This window comes from Pantherophis guttatus, chromosome 10 (genome assembly GCF_059756535.1).
Source record: "Pantherophis guttatus breed Tessera chromosome 10, ASM5975653v1, whole genome shotgun sequence".
NCBI lineage: Eukaryota > Metazoa > Chordata > Lepidosauria > Squamata > Colubridae > Pantherophis > Pantherophis guttatus.
The window spans coordinates 26,718,879-26,735,317 of NC_142072.1; the positions used below are offsets into that span (position 1 = coordinate 26,718,879).

The following is a 16,439-nucleotide window of genomic DNA, read 5'->3' on the forward strand; positions in this document are numbered from 1 at the left end:
CACATGACCTTGGGACACAGCAATGGTCATAAGTATGAACCAGTTGCCAAGCATCTGAATTTTGATCACATGATCATGGGGATGCTGCAAAGATTAGAAGTGTGAGAAATGACCATGTCGCTTTTTTTCAGTGCCGTTGTAACGTTGAACAGTCACTAAATGAACTGTTGTAAGTTGAGGACTACCTGTACTAAAGATGGAACCTGACCAAGGCAGAACGAAGTGGAAAGAGCAAGATTCGCTTGATGCAGGCCTAAACCACTTGGCTGGATTGTCGGTTAAAGCAGAAAACATTTTCCATGCTGTGCATGTGGTCCAGGGAAATGCATTTGCAAACAAAAAACCTGTGATTCACCTACTTTGTCTTTATTTCAACTGCTTTTCTCTTGCCTCTGGAGCCTCAAGTCAGCCACTCCTGAAGCCTCTCTGTTTTTCCTGGATCCACATGGCTGATCCTCTTCAGTCACATCTGGTTTAAGGACTGAACCCACATGACCCAATGCAAATATTCTTTCCATTGGTGAACGAAGGATGAGCCTGTAGTTGCTTTTTTCCTACAACAGCAAGTTTTGCCATATATCTTGTCCACATATCTATGGAGGTTCTCAGTCATCCAGATCATGGTTCTCCCAAAGGTGCTTTTTTTCTTCTAAAAGCAACTGGACTGTCTTGATCTTTCTTGAAGACATTTCACTTCTCATCCAATAAGATCCTTCTTCGGTTCTAAGTGGTTGACCGTGAAGACTATAAATATCTTCCATTCCCCACCAGTTAATAGAGTTGAAGAAGCTTCTTGGATGAAAAGTAAAACATCTTCAAGAAAAATCAAGAATCCAGTTGTCTTTAGAGGAAAAGAGCACCTTTGGGATACCTTGTCCACATTCTAAAATAATAGTTTTCTTATATTTGATTGGTTCTCCCATAAATGCAAACATTCTTCCTGTTTCTTTCACAATTACAGCGTATTGCATTGATATCTGTATTTGTTCAGATTGATTGAATGTGGTGTTACATGATCACATATCCAACCTGCAGAATTGTATTTTTCTGCAGGGTGAATTTCAGTACTGTGATCACAGAAATGAGTGGAATCTCGCTTGTACTTCCACTGAGGAGGCTGCCAGAGGCTCTACTAACCTGGATATCCTCCCAATGTAGAGGAGGAGGAAGAGGAGGAGGAGTATGCTTTATCAATGAGTCAGTTGATCATATTAAAGAAGGAGCATCAGCCACCATCATTTTGATTTTTTGAAATCTCATTATTATTAGACTTAATATAACCACCTACCACAGTGGACTGAACCTGTTTTGCTGTTTGCAGTTTGAATCTTGCTGGCATTCTGGTAAATATTACGTATCCCAGCAAAGTCTCATATCTAACGTGCAGAGAATGGTAATTGCTTCCAAAATATGAAAATAATATTAATAGAAAGTTCTGCTAGGCATTTTTAATTCATCATTTCCTGGATAAGAAATATCAGAAAAAAGGATTCTTCCAACTTTATTGATAAGTATTTCCTAGATTTTTTTAAAAATGTATTTTGTGAGAAAATACAGAGTTATAATTATTGTAATTTATATAACGGACACATATGTAATGTTTTGCAGCAACTGCCATCTTACTCTTGGTGATTGAAAATCTATGATACTGCTTAAAAATTGAGGTGACCAACTCAAAAGAGAAAGATGACACTAATTTCCCTCTGTTGTAGAACTTGTCTCTACTTCAAGACACTTAGACGTATCCAGCAAAATCCCATCTGATTTTGAAGGAGCAACTCCTAGAAATACTGAAGTTCTTCATTGAAGAAGAAATTGGACCACTGAAGATCTACTAGTCCTCATGCATTCCAACAGCTGTTTTACCTCTCTGTTCTCCTTTACTGGCCCTGCTGTGAAGAGGCTGTTGGGCTGGAAGCAAGGAGACGAGGAGGAAAAGTGGGCTGAAATGGCAGTGGATTCTTTGGTGAAGAAGCTGATGAAGAAAAGGGGTGCCTTGCAGGAACTGGAGAGAGCCCTCAGCTGTCCTGGGCAGCCCAGCAAGTGTGTGACCATCCCCCACTCTTTGGACGGAAGGATGCAAGTCTTTCACCGCAAAGGATACCCACATGTCATCTACTGCCGAGTCTGGCGCTGGCCCGACCTGCAGTCTCAGCATGAATTGAAACCTCTAGCCTGCTGTGAATTCCCCTTTGGTTCTAAGCAAAAGGACGTCTGCATCAACCCTTACCATTATCAAAGGGTGGAAGCCCCAGGTGATTCAGCCAGCTGCATGTTTAGGAAAGGACAGCCCTGTCCTGGTTGCATAATTATTCTATCTGCAAAAAAGGGAGCCACACAGAAGTTTTGATTGGAAGAAAGAGATCAAAGGTCCAACAGGCAAACTTTTAGTTAGGGTTAGGTCATCAAGACCCAGAGAAGAAAAGATGGGAGGGATTCAGACGCTATTCTTATTAATAGAAATGAGCATGTCTTGACAACAGGCATACAAAGGGTTGCAATTCACTCCTGGGACCAGTTCATTGTTACTGCGAGTGCATCGGCAATGTGCTGGCAATAACTCACCCCCCGCAATAGTCCCAGGTTAGATTGTCTTTCTCTCCTGTTTGACTGCTGTGATTTGATCTTTTGTAGGCTCTTTATTTTATGTACCGTGTTTCCCCGAAAATAAGACCCTGTCTTATACTTTTTTTTGAACCCTGAAATAAGCGCTTGGCCTTATTGCCATGCGCTCAAAAGCCCGATTGGGCTTATTATCGGGATGTCTTATTTGGGGGGAAACAGGGTAGCTGTTTATATTTCATGAGAGTGAGTTTTCAGTATGGATGAAATGGTAGAAATACTGTAGCAATAATAAGTGATATATTGATATTAAAATTAGTGTCCCCTTAGACAATGGATTTTTTACATTTAATCAGATAATTTTGCGAAGTATCTTTTTTTATAGCTGAAGGTGAATTTTAATGATACAAACAAGAATTTGTTCAACAAATTGTTCAACTGCAGCTTAGTCTTAAGTGAATTCTACAATCACCTGCTTATTTGATCATGTAAATTGGCCTGCTGTGTGCCAGGTATGAAAATAAAAAACAAAAAGTTGTGTGCTTTTAAAAACCCATTATGATGCCACACTCTGATCATTGGGAACTAGCAAAGCAGATACTGAAAATCTTGTAATTGTGTGCCCTTGGTTGGTGCCTCTTCCTATGTTTTGTGCTTGTCCAAGGTGCTGAAATAGTAAAGTCCCTTTCGCTCCCTTCTTGGGACGCACTGAATGTTATGCAGGAAAGATACAATTGAAATCACCAACAGAGAACTCTAGATTAGTTTAGATAGATAGATAGATAGATAGATAGATAGATAGATAGATAGATAGATAGATAGATAGATAGATAGATGATAGATAGATAGATAGATGGATAGATAGATAGATAGATAGATAGATAGATAGATAGATAGACAGACAGACAGACAGATCAAATTTATATTTGCTGATAGAAAGCGAGACTAGTATAGATCTATTTCAAGCTATTTAGCTCTCATCAGCTAGCCATACCCTTACTCGGATTCAAACTTGGGCTGCCTGCATATTAGGCAGTTGTATTAACCGCTGAGCCGCAAGTTCTCCTCCCTTTATCAGCTTGAGTCAGGGAAGAGATTTAAGTGTTTTTCTATCGAAGCACCTGGTCTACCCCAATATGGGAGGGCGCATACTGCTTCCCTTATATATATCTGCCTGCCTATTATCTATCTGTCCATTCATCCATCTATCATCTGTCATTGTTAGCGATCATGTTTCTATCTATCTATCTATCTATCTATCTATCTATCTATCTATCTATCTATCTATCTATCTCACCTATTTATCATCTGTCATATATCAGTAATTTTTACCTTTCTATCATCTATCAGCCTTTTAAAAGGCTCTAACGATCAGGCAACTCAGCTGGGATCGTCAGAGCCTTTCAAAAGCATTTTTTTACAACCTCTTCGGCCAAAGAGGTTTTAGAAAAAATGCTCTTAAAAGTAAAAAAAAAAAAAAAAAAAGCCTTTGATGATCGCATGGCTCAGCTGGGCGGGGGGAGGGGGCAGGGATTTTTGCTACCTGTTCTCCGAACCACCCGCCGCCATCGCTACCGGATCAGGCAATCCGGTCCGAACCAGAAGCATTTCACCCCTGTTCTATATCTAATCTATTTGTATGCCTGACAACAAAGAGTTTCTTTCTACTTTCAAAACTTCTGTTGTAGTGTTGCCTCCAGTGTTGGTTCCAAGACAGAGTGAATTCAACTCACAGTTCAGCCTCCTTACCCCATTCCAAAATGTGTCTCTTGAGAGTGAGCAACAGATGTCCAACAGTGCAACTCATCCTGATCCTCATCCTGCAAAGCAGCCTCCCTGCACCCCTTTCCCAGCATCTCACAATATGCACACTGCATCAACAAGCAGCATGGGCTACTCAGTGACCCCAGGAAGTGCAGCTGCCCCAGAAAGGCCTTCTGAGCTCACAGGTATGCAAAACAGTTCCTGAACACTCAGTGGGACTGAATCAATTGCAACCTCTCTTTAGAAAATGCAGAATTTGGCACCATTAAACTGCAAGAACCAACCTAATGAGCTGTGGTGGCACAGTGGTTAGAATGCAGTATTGCAGCCTACTTCTGCTGATTGTCAGCTGCCTGTAATTTGGCGATTTGAATCTCACCAGGCTCAAGGTTGACTTGGACTTCCATTCTTCCAAGGTTGGTAAAATGAGGACCCAGATTGTTGGGGGCAAGATGCTGACACTCTAAATCATTTAGGATTATAAAGCACTGTGAAGCGGTATATAAGTCTAAGTGCTATTGCTATTCAGTGCTACCTACAAATTCATGCAATTCTGTTGTAGCACTTTTGTGAATTTGGATTGGAGAATGGCATATTATTTATTTATTTATTTTACAGTTTTTTAATAGCTCAATCAGCTCTGAAGCTTCTGGACAGGTTGCAACACAGCATTATAAAAGCAACAATAGCAAAAAGGAATAATTGATGAAAGTCTTAAACCAGAGCAAGCAGATGGATTCAGTTCTCATGGGCACAGAAGCGCTGATTGACTGAGCCACTTGCTCAGCCCAGTCTAACTCACAGGATTATTTTTGTGGTACGAAAAAATAGTATGTGTGCTTTCCTGAGCTCTTGTCAAAATCGGGGTATACATTAAGTTGATTTATTCATACAATCAAGGGAAGCATTTAATACAATGCTGTTCTTGGAAATTTAAAAAAAAACAATAGAGAATCTGGCCTCCGAGTTTTGTATGCATGGCAAGACATTGGCAAGCATCTGACTGAATGCAATCAATTTGCTTAGTAAATATCTATGGTCTCTGAGGTCATTTCTTTTTATTTATGTAGGCTGGTCATGAAATAGCTTTCTCTTTTCAGCTGCCACATCTCTTCCGCCTTCTAATGCCAAAGAGATGCCACAAAAGCCAAACAAATGCCCTGCACAGGAAGTCCCAGGCAGTTCATCAACACCACCATTGGCCAGTGGAGGGAGAACTGGAGAACCTGGAGGTATGTCAAGACTTGTGCTTTTCCCCTAGAGCAGGGGTCTGCAACCTTAAACACTCAAAGAGCCATCTGGACCTGTTTCCCACAGAAAAGAAAACACCGGGAGCCAATAATTTAACAACTGGTGTGCCTGGGTGGGCGTGGCCAACTCAACATCACTCAGTCCCACCCAGTTACATAACCTACCCAGCCACGCCTACCCAACCGGTCATTAGGGCACAAAACCAGTTGTTAAATTATTTGCCCCGCCTGGCCCCGCCTCACCCCTCCCCTCCCAGCCACCTCTTGCAGCACCCGGCCTCGGGTGTGTTGTTGTTCTGCCCCAGCTACGGGCCCCAAAGAACGCAGCGCACACAAAGTCTGTACAAACCTTAGTTTACTAAATTAAACAGTTTTTTTTCCAAACAAAGGCTGTTAATTAACTTTCTTAACAGCCTACAAGAATCCAAAGAATAAATAATCTTAATCTTACTATGGTTGGCAGAAAGCCCAGAAGCAATTTGCAGAGAACTAAGATCAAGGCACGAAGGAGAGTGAACGAAGTTGTTCCCTGCAAATTGCTTCAGTCGGCGTTCCTCCTTAAATAGCTAAGGGAGTGGCCAATTAGCCCCAAGCCTTGCTTTCGAGGAGACCTCCTGAGGAGCCACTCCTGCCTTTTGGCAGCTCTGCACGCCCGTGCATTGAGAAGAGGATCCTCCTCTTCGTCCTCTTCACTTAAGGGAGCTTCTGGAGGTTCTGAAGGCCCTGGCTGAATCCTTGCCTCTGGCACCACATCTTCTCCAGCCTCCTCATTGTCTGATTTGAGTGCCAGCTGCACAGGCTGCTGGCGCAGCACCACACCAGCCTCCTCGCTGTCCGAATCAGCCACCAGCCGCACAGGCCGCGTACGAGCCACAACAGTTGTTCATCTTTTCTTTCTCTCACTTTCTCTGTCTCTGTCTCTCTTTCTGCCTGCCTCTATGTCTCTCTTTCTCTGTCTCTCTGTCTCTCTCTCTCTGAGAGCAATTGGCAGGCCAAGGAGGCAGCAGTGGCAGCGGCCACTTCTCTCCACAGCAGAGGGATAAAAGAACTACATGCGGCCCTGGAGTTGCGGATTGCCGACCTTTGCCCTAAGTAAAGATCTGCTAGTGAGCCCATGAATGGTTGGATTTTCCTCCAAAGGGCTCTTAGCCAAAATAGTTCTACTTAATAGACTGAAACCAGAATAGGCTTAACTTGGTTTGATCATTGCTAGTGTTGTTGAAGATAGTGGCTTCATTTGATAACAAGAAAGCCCATCATTTAATTATGCCTCATAGAAAAAAAAACATCTGCCATTCATTCCTGAGTATGACCTAGAGTTTCTAGTCTTGTGAAAGGAAGAACATTTTGCTACTTACGGTTTTATATAAATCGTGTTTTCCTGTTGCTTGCCTTATTTTACACTAAAAGGCTCATAGTTCATTGTTTCCATTGCTGTTCCAAGTTCAGAAAAGCCCTTTGAAATGAGAACAGAACAGTGCACATATTCCCTATTTAGTTACATCCTAGATTGAAATAGGAACATTATAGGATGAGGAAGGAGTATTAGATAGGTTCACTGCCTTGAGTTACTTATAAAAGTAGGATAAAAGTAAATAAAGTAATAAAAATATATTTGATTGCTATGATGAAATTCACTTTTTGAAAGTAACACACTCAGTTACTGTATTTTTCGGTGTATAAGACGCACTCCCCCCCCCACAAAAGTGGGTGGAAATGTCTCTGCGTCTTATACAGCGAATGTTGCCGAAGCCCCCACCCTTCAGCCTCTGCCTCTCAGCAATTTGCCTCCTTGCAGCAAACAGCAAACAGCCTGGTCAGCTTCAGCACAGCCTGATTTAGCACGAGCAACTGATTAGTGTTTGGATCTGCCCCCCGGAATACCTCCGATCAGTTGTTCCAGGCTGCAGTGATAGCCGCCTCCCCGTGCCCCATTTTTGGCCTCTGTGCATCCTGTTTTCGGCCTGTTTGGTGATGGGCGGTGACAGCGGCTATGGGTGGTGGCGATCCCCACAGCCTGGAACAGCTGATAGGCAGTATTCCGGGAGGCAGATCCAACTGCCAATCAGCTGCTCGTGCTAAATCAGGCTGTGCTGAAGCTGACCAGGCTGTTTGCTGTTTGCTGCAAGGAGGCAAATTGCTGGGAGGCAGAGGCAGATTTTTTTTTCTTGTTTTCCTCCCCAAAAGCTAGATGCATCTTATAGTCTGAAAAATACAGTAACTATACTAATAGACACAACACACTAAATTTTATTGCATTTTCATCGTCCTTTCTATTAGTTCTCAACTTACCAACATTCATTTAACAACTGAAAAAAATGATTTATGACTGGTCCCTGCACCTATGACCATTGCAGCATCCCCATGGTCACTTGATCAGAATTTGGGCACTTGGCTACCAGCATGTATCTATGACAGTTGCACTATCCCATGGTCACAAGATCACCATTTGCAACTTTCCTAGAGGGCTTCTGACAAAATCAATAAGGGAAGCCAGATTTGCTTAACAACTGAATGATTCACTAAACAACTTCAGTGATTTGCTTAACAACTGGGTGGCGAGGGAGAGTATAAATCTTGAGGCAGGTGTGACTCATTAATGACCAGCAATGAGCTTAGCAATGAAACTTTCAGTCCCAATTGTGCTCATAAATCAAGGACTACCTGTATATCTCTTTTCTATTCTGGCAATGCCAGCTCTTTAAATGTGTATGTGAAAAGAGTATTTGGATATTAAACAAATCACATTGGTATTATTGCGTTTCTATCTACATACACCTGTGAAACCTTCTTCCAGATGTCCAACCTGTGAGTTATGAGGAACCAGATCAGTGGTGCTCAATTGCCTATTACGAACTCAATAAAAGAGTAGGAGAGACTTTTCAGGGCTTTTCTCGAAGTATACTAATAGATGGCTTTACAGATCCTTCAAACAAGGACCGCTTCTGCCTTGGATTGCTCTCTAATGTTAACAGGAATTCTTCCATAGAAAACACCCGAAACCACATCGGAAAAGGTAATTGCAAAGAAGCACTGCTGGGAAATGGCTCAGTTCAAACTTGACCTGGGAAAATCTTGGAAAAGATAATCAAGCAGTGGATTTATGAACATCTAGAAAGGAATAAGGTGATGACTAGAAGCCAGCATATGGTTATTAAAACCAGATCGTGCCAAACAAACCTTATGGCCGCCTTTGATAAAGTGATTGAATTAATGCATCAAGGAAATGCTGTGCATATAGTATACTTGGATTTTAGTAAGGCATTTGACAAAGTAGACCACAGCCTATTTCTCGGTAAGACAGAACAATGTGGGATAGACAGTACCACCATCAGATGGATTCACAGCTGGCTGACCAAATGCATTAACATGTAGTCCTCACTGGAACTATATCTATATGGAGGGAAACATGCAGTGGGGTACCTCAATGTTCTGTCTTAGGCCTAGTGCTCTTTAACATCTTCATAAATGATCTAGACAATGGGATAAAAGGGGAACTTATCAGATTTACAGATGACACCAAGCTTGGGGAGGGGAGGGGGAATTGCCAACACTTTGGAAGATAGACTCAAGATTCAGAAGAATCTTGACTTGAGCATTTGGCTCTATCCAACAAGGTCAGTTCAGTGGTGAGAAAAATAAAGTCCTGCACTTAGGCAGGAAAAACCAAATGCACAGGCATAGAATAGTGGTACCTGGCTCAACAGTAGTAATTGAGAAAAAGATACATGGACCACTACTTAAGTATGTGCCAGCAGTGTCTGCAGCTACCAAAAAGCTGATGCAGTCCTTGGTTGCATCAAGAGGGATAGCATTGAGATCATATCAAGTGACTGTAATGTTTTATACTGCACTGGTGAGATCACACTTGGAATACTGTGCCCGATTCTGGTCACCACGATATAAAAAAAATGCTGAGACTCTAGAAAGAATGCAAGAAAAGCAACAAAAATGATAAGGGGTCTGGAGGCTAAGAGAGCTAGGCATTTTTAGCCTAACCAAGAGAAGGCTTAAGGGAGACATGATGGCAGTCCTCCAATACTTGAAGGGCTGTCCCAGGGAAAAGGGCATCCATTTATTCTCCAAAGCACCTGAGGATAGGACAAGAAGAAATGGATGGAAACTTGTCAGTTGAAGATTTGACCTGGAATTAAGGAGAAATTTCCTGATAGAACAGTTAGCCAATGGACAGCTTGCCTCCCGGAGTTGTGGATGCTCCATCACTGGGGGTTTTCAAGAAAAGATTGGACAGCCAGGATGGTATAAGGTCTCCTGTCTTGGACAGGGAGTTGGGTTACAAGACCTCCAAGGTTATTTCCAGCCCTATGATTCAGAAACCCTGTTCCTAAGCCCTGTTCATGATTTAGGAAGTCTGTTCCCAAAATGTAAACATTATTATTTGTTAATTTTTATTTTTTAAGTTATTATAAGAATGAATGCACGGCATTTCTATTTGACAACATAAAAATATGAAATATAAGAGAAAGTCAATATAATTTTAAAATTTATTGTTCATTCATGTTATATTCACTTTATGACCCTGATGACTTAAATGAAAATTTCTGTCCCAATTTAGTCACAAGATTATCTATACAGTAATTTTCTGAGTAACAACATATATATGGTTTAATATTGTCTTGTTATAGAACTATTATTATTTTGCCCACTTTAGTATACAACCTGAAAATATCCTGGTGGTTTTGTGCCAAACACAAGCGAGGTCTGATCCTGCTTCAAGGGTGGATTAACCAAGCTGCTGCCAGCTGTGGTAGATCCACATGTGGAAAGTTTAAGGGAGGCACAAATCTTTAGCAAAATCCCTGGCTGGACTCTGAAAGCTTCACTGTTAATACAGATAGCAATAGAACGAGAGAGGTAGATTAGGCTAGAGGTAGAACCAATCGTACATCCGATAGGCCTCTTTCCTGGCACTCCATCTCACATGCCAGCCCGAGTCTAAGTGTGGTATCTGTTCAGGGAGGGCATCCTCAATGGCTTACAAAAAGCATTCCTTTGGGCTGCAAGAAAACCAGTGAAATTGTGACTGGCTTGGCTTTTTATGAAGGACCTCACAATATTAGCAATATTTCTAATAGATTGATGTACATGGAAGAAAAGGTGGGATGTCTGAGCAGGAGAGAAACTATGATTGCCACCCTTGGGGCAGGGACAGAAGAGTGAAGCTGGTCCGGCCAGCAAAGTCTTAACCCCCTCCCCGAATGTTGAGCAAGCCCAGAGTTGACAAGAGTTTGCCCAGATAAAAATGGACTCCATGTCAGAAGTATGGAAGCTAAATGGAGCATTTTGCTCTCCATAGAAGTGACCAACTTGGTCAGTTAGAACAGAAAGTCAAGTAGTTACAGAAGAAACAAAGCTGGATCTGAGGTTTTTGCACCCAAAACATACAGTTAACATCCCCTTGTTCCCACCTCTCCCCATGGTTATCTAGTGTCCAATTAGGTGCTAACAAATTGTTTGGGTAACAATCCCTGTCTTTGTGGGCTGGATGGTTCTGCATTCCTTAGTGTGACCTTAGAACAGCCGGTGGCTATCGGGACAGTCCAGTGCTTAGTTTTGATTCTTCTCATGCTAACCCCACCCTGCAGCTCTTAATCCCACCCTGCAGCTCTCCCTCCCTCCCAGCACGGCAGTCTGAAAGCAGGCAATGCAGAGCGTAGCAGGATGGCAGTCCTGGCAGGAATCCTGAAAAGACTGCCACACAGCAAAAATGGTGTCTTTACATTGGGTCTGCCGAGTCTGCTTGTCTTGCCAACTGATTCTGTCCATCACGCAACAACACCCCAATTTTAGTGTATCATGAAGTAGTTTAGAACAGGAGTCTTTCTGCTTCGATCTGTGTTGGATGACATCCTTCTTGGTCCCTCTTCTCTCCTGAAGGTGTCCACCTGTATTATGTAGGAGGAGAGGTCTTCGTTGAGTGTTTGAGCGACTGCAGCATTTTTGTCCAGAGCTCGAATGCCAACCATGAGCACGGCTTCCACCCAAGTACCGTCTGCAAAATCCCCAGTGGATACAACCTGAAGATTTTCAACAACATGCTCTTTGCACAGCTGCTTTCCCAGTCAGTTAACCACGGTTTCGAGGGAGTCTCTGAGCTCACCAAGATGTGCTTTATCCAGATGAGCTTTGTTAAAGTAAGAACTTCCTTTGTCTTGGATTATAAAGCTGAAAAAGTGGGACTGGCCTCTTTCTTACAAGGACATTTTAAAAGAATGAGATGTGCTAAGTTTTGTATCTTCATATTTCACTATAAACAAGAAGTGAAAAATGATCACAACTCTGTGAAATTTATGGCACTGTCCTACCACTAGTGACTCCAATTACAAGTGATCTCTAACAAGAGGGAATAAAAATTTCTTTAAATTTATGTCCAAGATTATTCCAAATGAACCATACGTGCCCTGGAGGACCTGGGCTGCTCCTCTGGCTGCCCTTCCAGTTCCAGTAATGGCAATTTTCAGCTGGGCTTTCATTGGTCTTGTTGGCCACAGAATATATGTTTTACCTTTCCCAAGAGCACTCTTCCAACTCCTTTAGTTATGATTGTGCTTTATTTCTATATTATCTATTATTATCTATTATTTCTTCAAGATGGTGTGCAAAATTAGAACAGCCCTAAGTCTAAAATCCACATCCATGCTCCTTGAACTTTTTGGGACTCCAGAACTAGCCCTGAGCTAAAACCATTTCCAAAGGCTGCAGTCCTGCACCTCCTTTCTTGGGAGTGAGTGAGACCCACTAAGCTCAGATAAATTTTCTCCAAATAGTCAAGGTTAGGAATCAGAGGTGGGTTTCAGCAGGTTCTGACCAGTTCTGGAGAATCGGTAGCGGAAATTTTGAGTAGTTCGGAGAACCGGTAAATACCACCTCTGACTGGTCACGCCCTCATCGATTCTCTGCCTCCCGAGTCCCAGCTGATCAGGAGGAAATGGGGATTTTGCAGTATCCTTCCCCCTGCCACGCCCACCAAGCCATGCCATGCCCACCAAGCCACGCCCACAGAACCCGTAGTAAACAATTTTGACTCCCACCACTGTTGGGAATGCTGCTGATGGTTTCATTGCTGTTATAAATGATTATATTCTTTTGGCTGATAGGATTTTGTGTGCTTGTATGTGTTTATGTAAGTTCAGCATTTTAATTCTGAAAGAGCTGCACTTTCTCTTTTGAGTGAAGTTTTCCATTCTGGCTCACATTTTAAAGATGAGGTGAGCAGAACAGGTGGCTTTTATTAGACAGCCTATAGAGAAGCCCTTTGGGGATGTAGCCCCTCATATTCACATGGCTCTAGAGGCCTTTTTCAAATAGGCAATGGATGCATCCTCAACTGAGAGGAACTTCTTGGTTGCTGTCACTATGGTGTCTGCAAAAGATTTGGGCTTTGCAGCTCAGAATATCCCAACACATTGGCATTTTACTACGCTAGTCACCCCTCTAGGCATTTGTAATCTAGAAAGTCTGGATCAAGTCATGAAAAGTTTGCCCATGCCTCACATTTGGGGAAGACTATTTTATTACCCTCTTATGCTGCTAATGACAATAGGAAAGCACCTATTGGGGGATAATGAATCAATGGGGCATTTTTCTGCCTTTTCTATGGTATACATTGGAACTGCAGAAAAGGGATTTTTTTGAGAAAAAGGTAGCCACGATATAGTTTTAGTCTCTCATATAAGACGTGTAGCTTTCATAATTGTATGGAGACCAAATTTGCTGGTACTGCAGTGCACTTCTTTGGACACACACACTGGGAAGAGATAGGCTTTCCGCTATAGGGTGACTTCTGCATCAAGGAAGACCAGCACAGCCTCTCCAGCAAAGGTGGGATCTGGGCCTTTCCATACCTGTTCTTCTGCTTTCTGGTCCCCAAGGGCTTTTCATAGAACTTAGAACCATAGGGATGGAAGGGACCTTGGAGGTCTTCTTCTCAGGCCTAGTTAACTAAGGGTTTGCTCAGCACTGTTTTGAAAAACATGATTCCTCTTCCTCCTCCATCAAGAAATAAGTAGCCTTCAGAGTCATCCAACAGACAGGGTGATTATTTATTTAATTTAACTTATTTGTCAAGAACGTATTAGGTAATATATATAAGTATAAACATGGATTGGATACATAAAATAGATACAAATAGAGGAAACATTAGGACGGATAGTAGGTACATTGGTTTTCTTATGCATGCCTCTTACAGACCTCTTAGGAATGGGGTGAGGTCAACAGTAGACAGTCTAAGGTTAAAGTTATGGGGTGATTGAGGATATAACCACAGAGTCAGGTAGAGCATTCCAGGCATTACCACTCTGTTGCTGAAGTCCTATTTTCTTCAATTGAGTTTGGAGCGGTTTACCTCGAGTTCGTATCTATTATTTGCTTGTGTATTGTTGTGGTTGAAGCTGAAGTAGTCATTGACAGGTAGGACATTGTAGCAGATAATTTTATGAGCTACGCTTAGGTCAGACCGAAGATGGCGTAGTTCTAAGTTTTCTAGGCCCAGAATTTCAAGTCTGGTGGCATAAGGTATTTTGTTGCGAGCAGAGGAGTGGAGGACTCTTCTTGTGAAATATCTCTGGACACGTTTGATTGTATTAATGTCCGATATGCAGTGCGGGTTCCAGACAGATGAGGTGTATTCGAGAATTGGTCTAGCAAATGTTTTGTATGCTCTTGTTAGTAGTGTGATATTACCGGAGAAGCTACGCAAGATTAGGTTTACAACTCTTAATGCCTTTTTGGCAATGTTGTTACAGTGGACTTTGGCACTTAGTTCATTAGATATGAGTACTCCAAGGTACTCTATTCTCACTTGTTTGGTGAGAACAGAAGCATGCATCCTGGGAGCAGTCCTTGCGTAGCATGCATAGGCCACACTCTGAAAGAGGCAGAACCAGAATAACCAATAAACAAGGCTGGCACAACACTTAAAATTAGATTGGGTTGCAGAGTCAGTTGGAATCGGATGGCATCAAAAGCAAATTAATAACTAATTAGTCAATGTTATGATGATTAAGAACAAGGCATATAAAAATAAATAAATAAGGCAAAGCAGTCAAACTGTCAGGCGCTAAAGACCAAGCCCATATGTGAAGGTTCAGTTAAACTGATTTATTGCTAAAAGCCTATTCAGAGGAATCTTTTCAACTAATGGTCAGCACCTAGTTAGAGCTAGATAAGAGTCAAAGGCAATCAAGGGGCAGGTTGGACATACTTCACTACATAGCTACCCAGGAATCCTAGGCTGATCCCTCTTTTCATTCTGCCCTCAGGTTCTGCTACCTCTTCTCCTATATCTCTCTGTTTTAACTTTGAAGGGGAAGTTTATTCTGAACTTGATTTCTGGAAGGAGATGGTAGATCTGCTTAAAATTCCACAAAGCCTTCTGTGCTGTGATTACAGCACTCACTCTCTTCAGATTCAGGTTTAACTTTGAAAATATAACCAAGGATTCAATCATGAGAGACTACCCTGTTTCCCCCCAAAATAAGACCTCCCCTGATAATAAGCCCAATCGGGCTTTTGAGTGCATGGCAATAAGGCCAAGTGCTTATTTCAGGGTTCAAAAAAATATAAGACAGGGTCTTATTTTCGGGGAAACACGGTATATAATAGACTTCACTTACATAATCATTACATCTTCAGAAAGTGGCATAATTTAAACAACAGCATTGTGTGGATTTGTGTAGGAAAAGAATGAATGGTAATTAAGCCTACCCCAGAGGGAGAGGAAAAACCATTCAATGAACTGAAAGTCTGGCAGAAGTAACTCCGTATTAGACTCAGCTTCCTTAATTCTTCCTTGCTGATGAATGCTGTATGAGTTGAAGTAATACTAATGCAATTCGCATTAGTCCACATATTTCTATTAGATGTGTCCTAACCCTATCCACGATTGTATGACTTCTCAGTACTTCAAAATGCAAAGGAAAGGTAATGGGTGTATTTGACTAAAATCAAGAAAGTGTCTTCTTGAATAGAATGAAGAATGCAGCCACAATCTTCTCATCCTTTGCCATTTGTTGGTCTCTTCTGTAGGGCTGGGGAGCAGGATACCATCGCCAGGCAATCACCAGCACCCCGTGTTGGGTGGAGATCCATCTTCATGGAGCTTTGATATGGCTGGATAAGGTGCTGAGGGAAATGGGCTCCCCAGAGGCGCCCATCTCTTCCATTTCATAAGAATCGTCTCCAATATCTGGTGACAAACATGGCTTCAGATATATGTAGGATGTTTCTCCTTCTCTCTCTCTCTCTCTCTCTCTCCCTCCCTCCCTCCCTCCCCACTTTGATAGTTAATGTTTTTCATGCTGTTTTAATATTTAAGATAGTAGTCTGTTATGTTCTATTGATGACTTTACTCCTCCCGCTTATCCTAATTATTGATAATCATAATGAATGAGGGTAATTGTCATCTGCAATGATCCTGAGTGGAAGGTAATTAATATATTGTTAATATATTCTATCCTTCGCTTGTTTATAATAATAAATAACCTCTTAGGTTAATATTAAACGGTTACATTTTTTTCGGTTAAAAATGTATGTCAACTTCATCATTTAAAAAAAAAATGGTAGAGTCCATCTCCAAGTATTAATTAATTTATTTAAAACATTTATATAGCTGCCCATCTTTCAGCAAATTCTTATAAAAACTAGAAAACACAGGCAGTTAAAACATTAAAATAAATCACCTAGAGGGAGGGAGGGGGAGAGAGAGAGAGAGAGAGAGAGAGAGAGAGAGAGAGAGGCACAGAGACAGAAACAGAGATAGAGACCCCGGCAGACGGGGAAAGGAAAAAAAAGAAAAAGAAAACTAAGTTTCTCGTCTGGGCACCGGTCTACCAGCGGATCTGC

General features: G+C 41.8%; 1 protein-coding gene across 1 annotated transcript; it reads left to right on the top strand.

The window, feature by feature from the left end:
• The first annotated feature begins 1,749 nt into the window (after window positions 1–1,749).
• LOC117663490 (SMAD family member 9-like) lies at window positions 1,750–15,817 on the top strand. Its single transcript, XM_034413731.2, has 6 exons — window positions 1,750–2,255; window positions 4,251–4,511; window positions 5,427–5,558; window positions 8,374–8,592; window positions 11,475–11,731; window positions 15,624–15,817. Exons 1-6 carry the CDS (start codon window positions 1,844–1,846, stop codon window positions 15,765–15,767), a joined length of 1,425 nt encoding a protein of 474 aa, XP_034269622.2. The 5' UTR covers window positions 1,750–1,843; the 3' UTR covers window positions 15,768–15,817.
• Window positions 15,818–16,439: the final 622 nt, after the last annotated feature.

What these genes read in the sequence shown, in the direction of transcription:
- LOC117663490 (XM_034413731.2), top strand. Translation starts at nt 1,844, where the DNA reads ATGCATTCCAACAGCTGTTTTACCTCTCTGTTCTCCTTTACTGGCCCT. An exon ending in TCAAAGGGTGGAAGCCCCAG is followed by an intron (nt 2,256 to 4,250) that starts GTGATTCAGCCA and finishes CTTCTGTTGTAG; the next exon opens with TGTTGCCTCCAGTGTTGGTT. An exon ending in GAGAACTGGAGAACCTGGAG is followed by an intron (nt 5,559 to 8,373) that starts GTATGTCAAGAC and finishes ACCTTCTTCCAG; the next exon opens with ATGTCCAACCTGTGAGTTAT.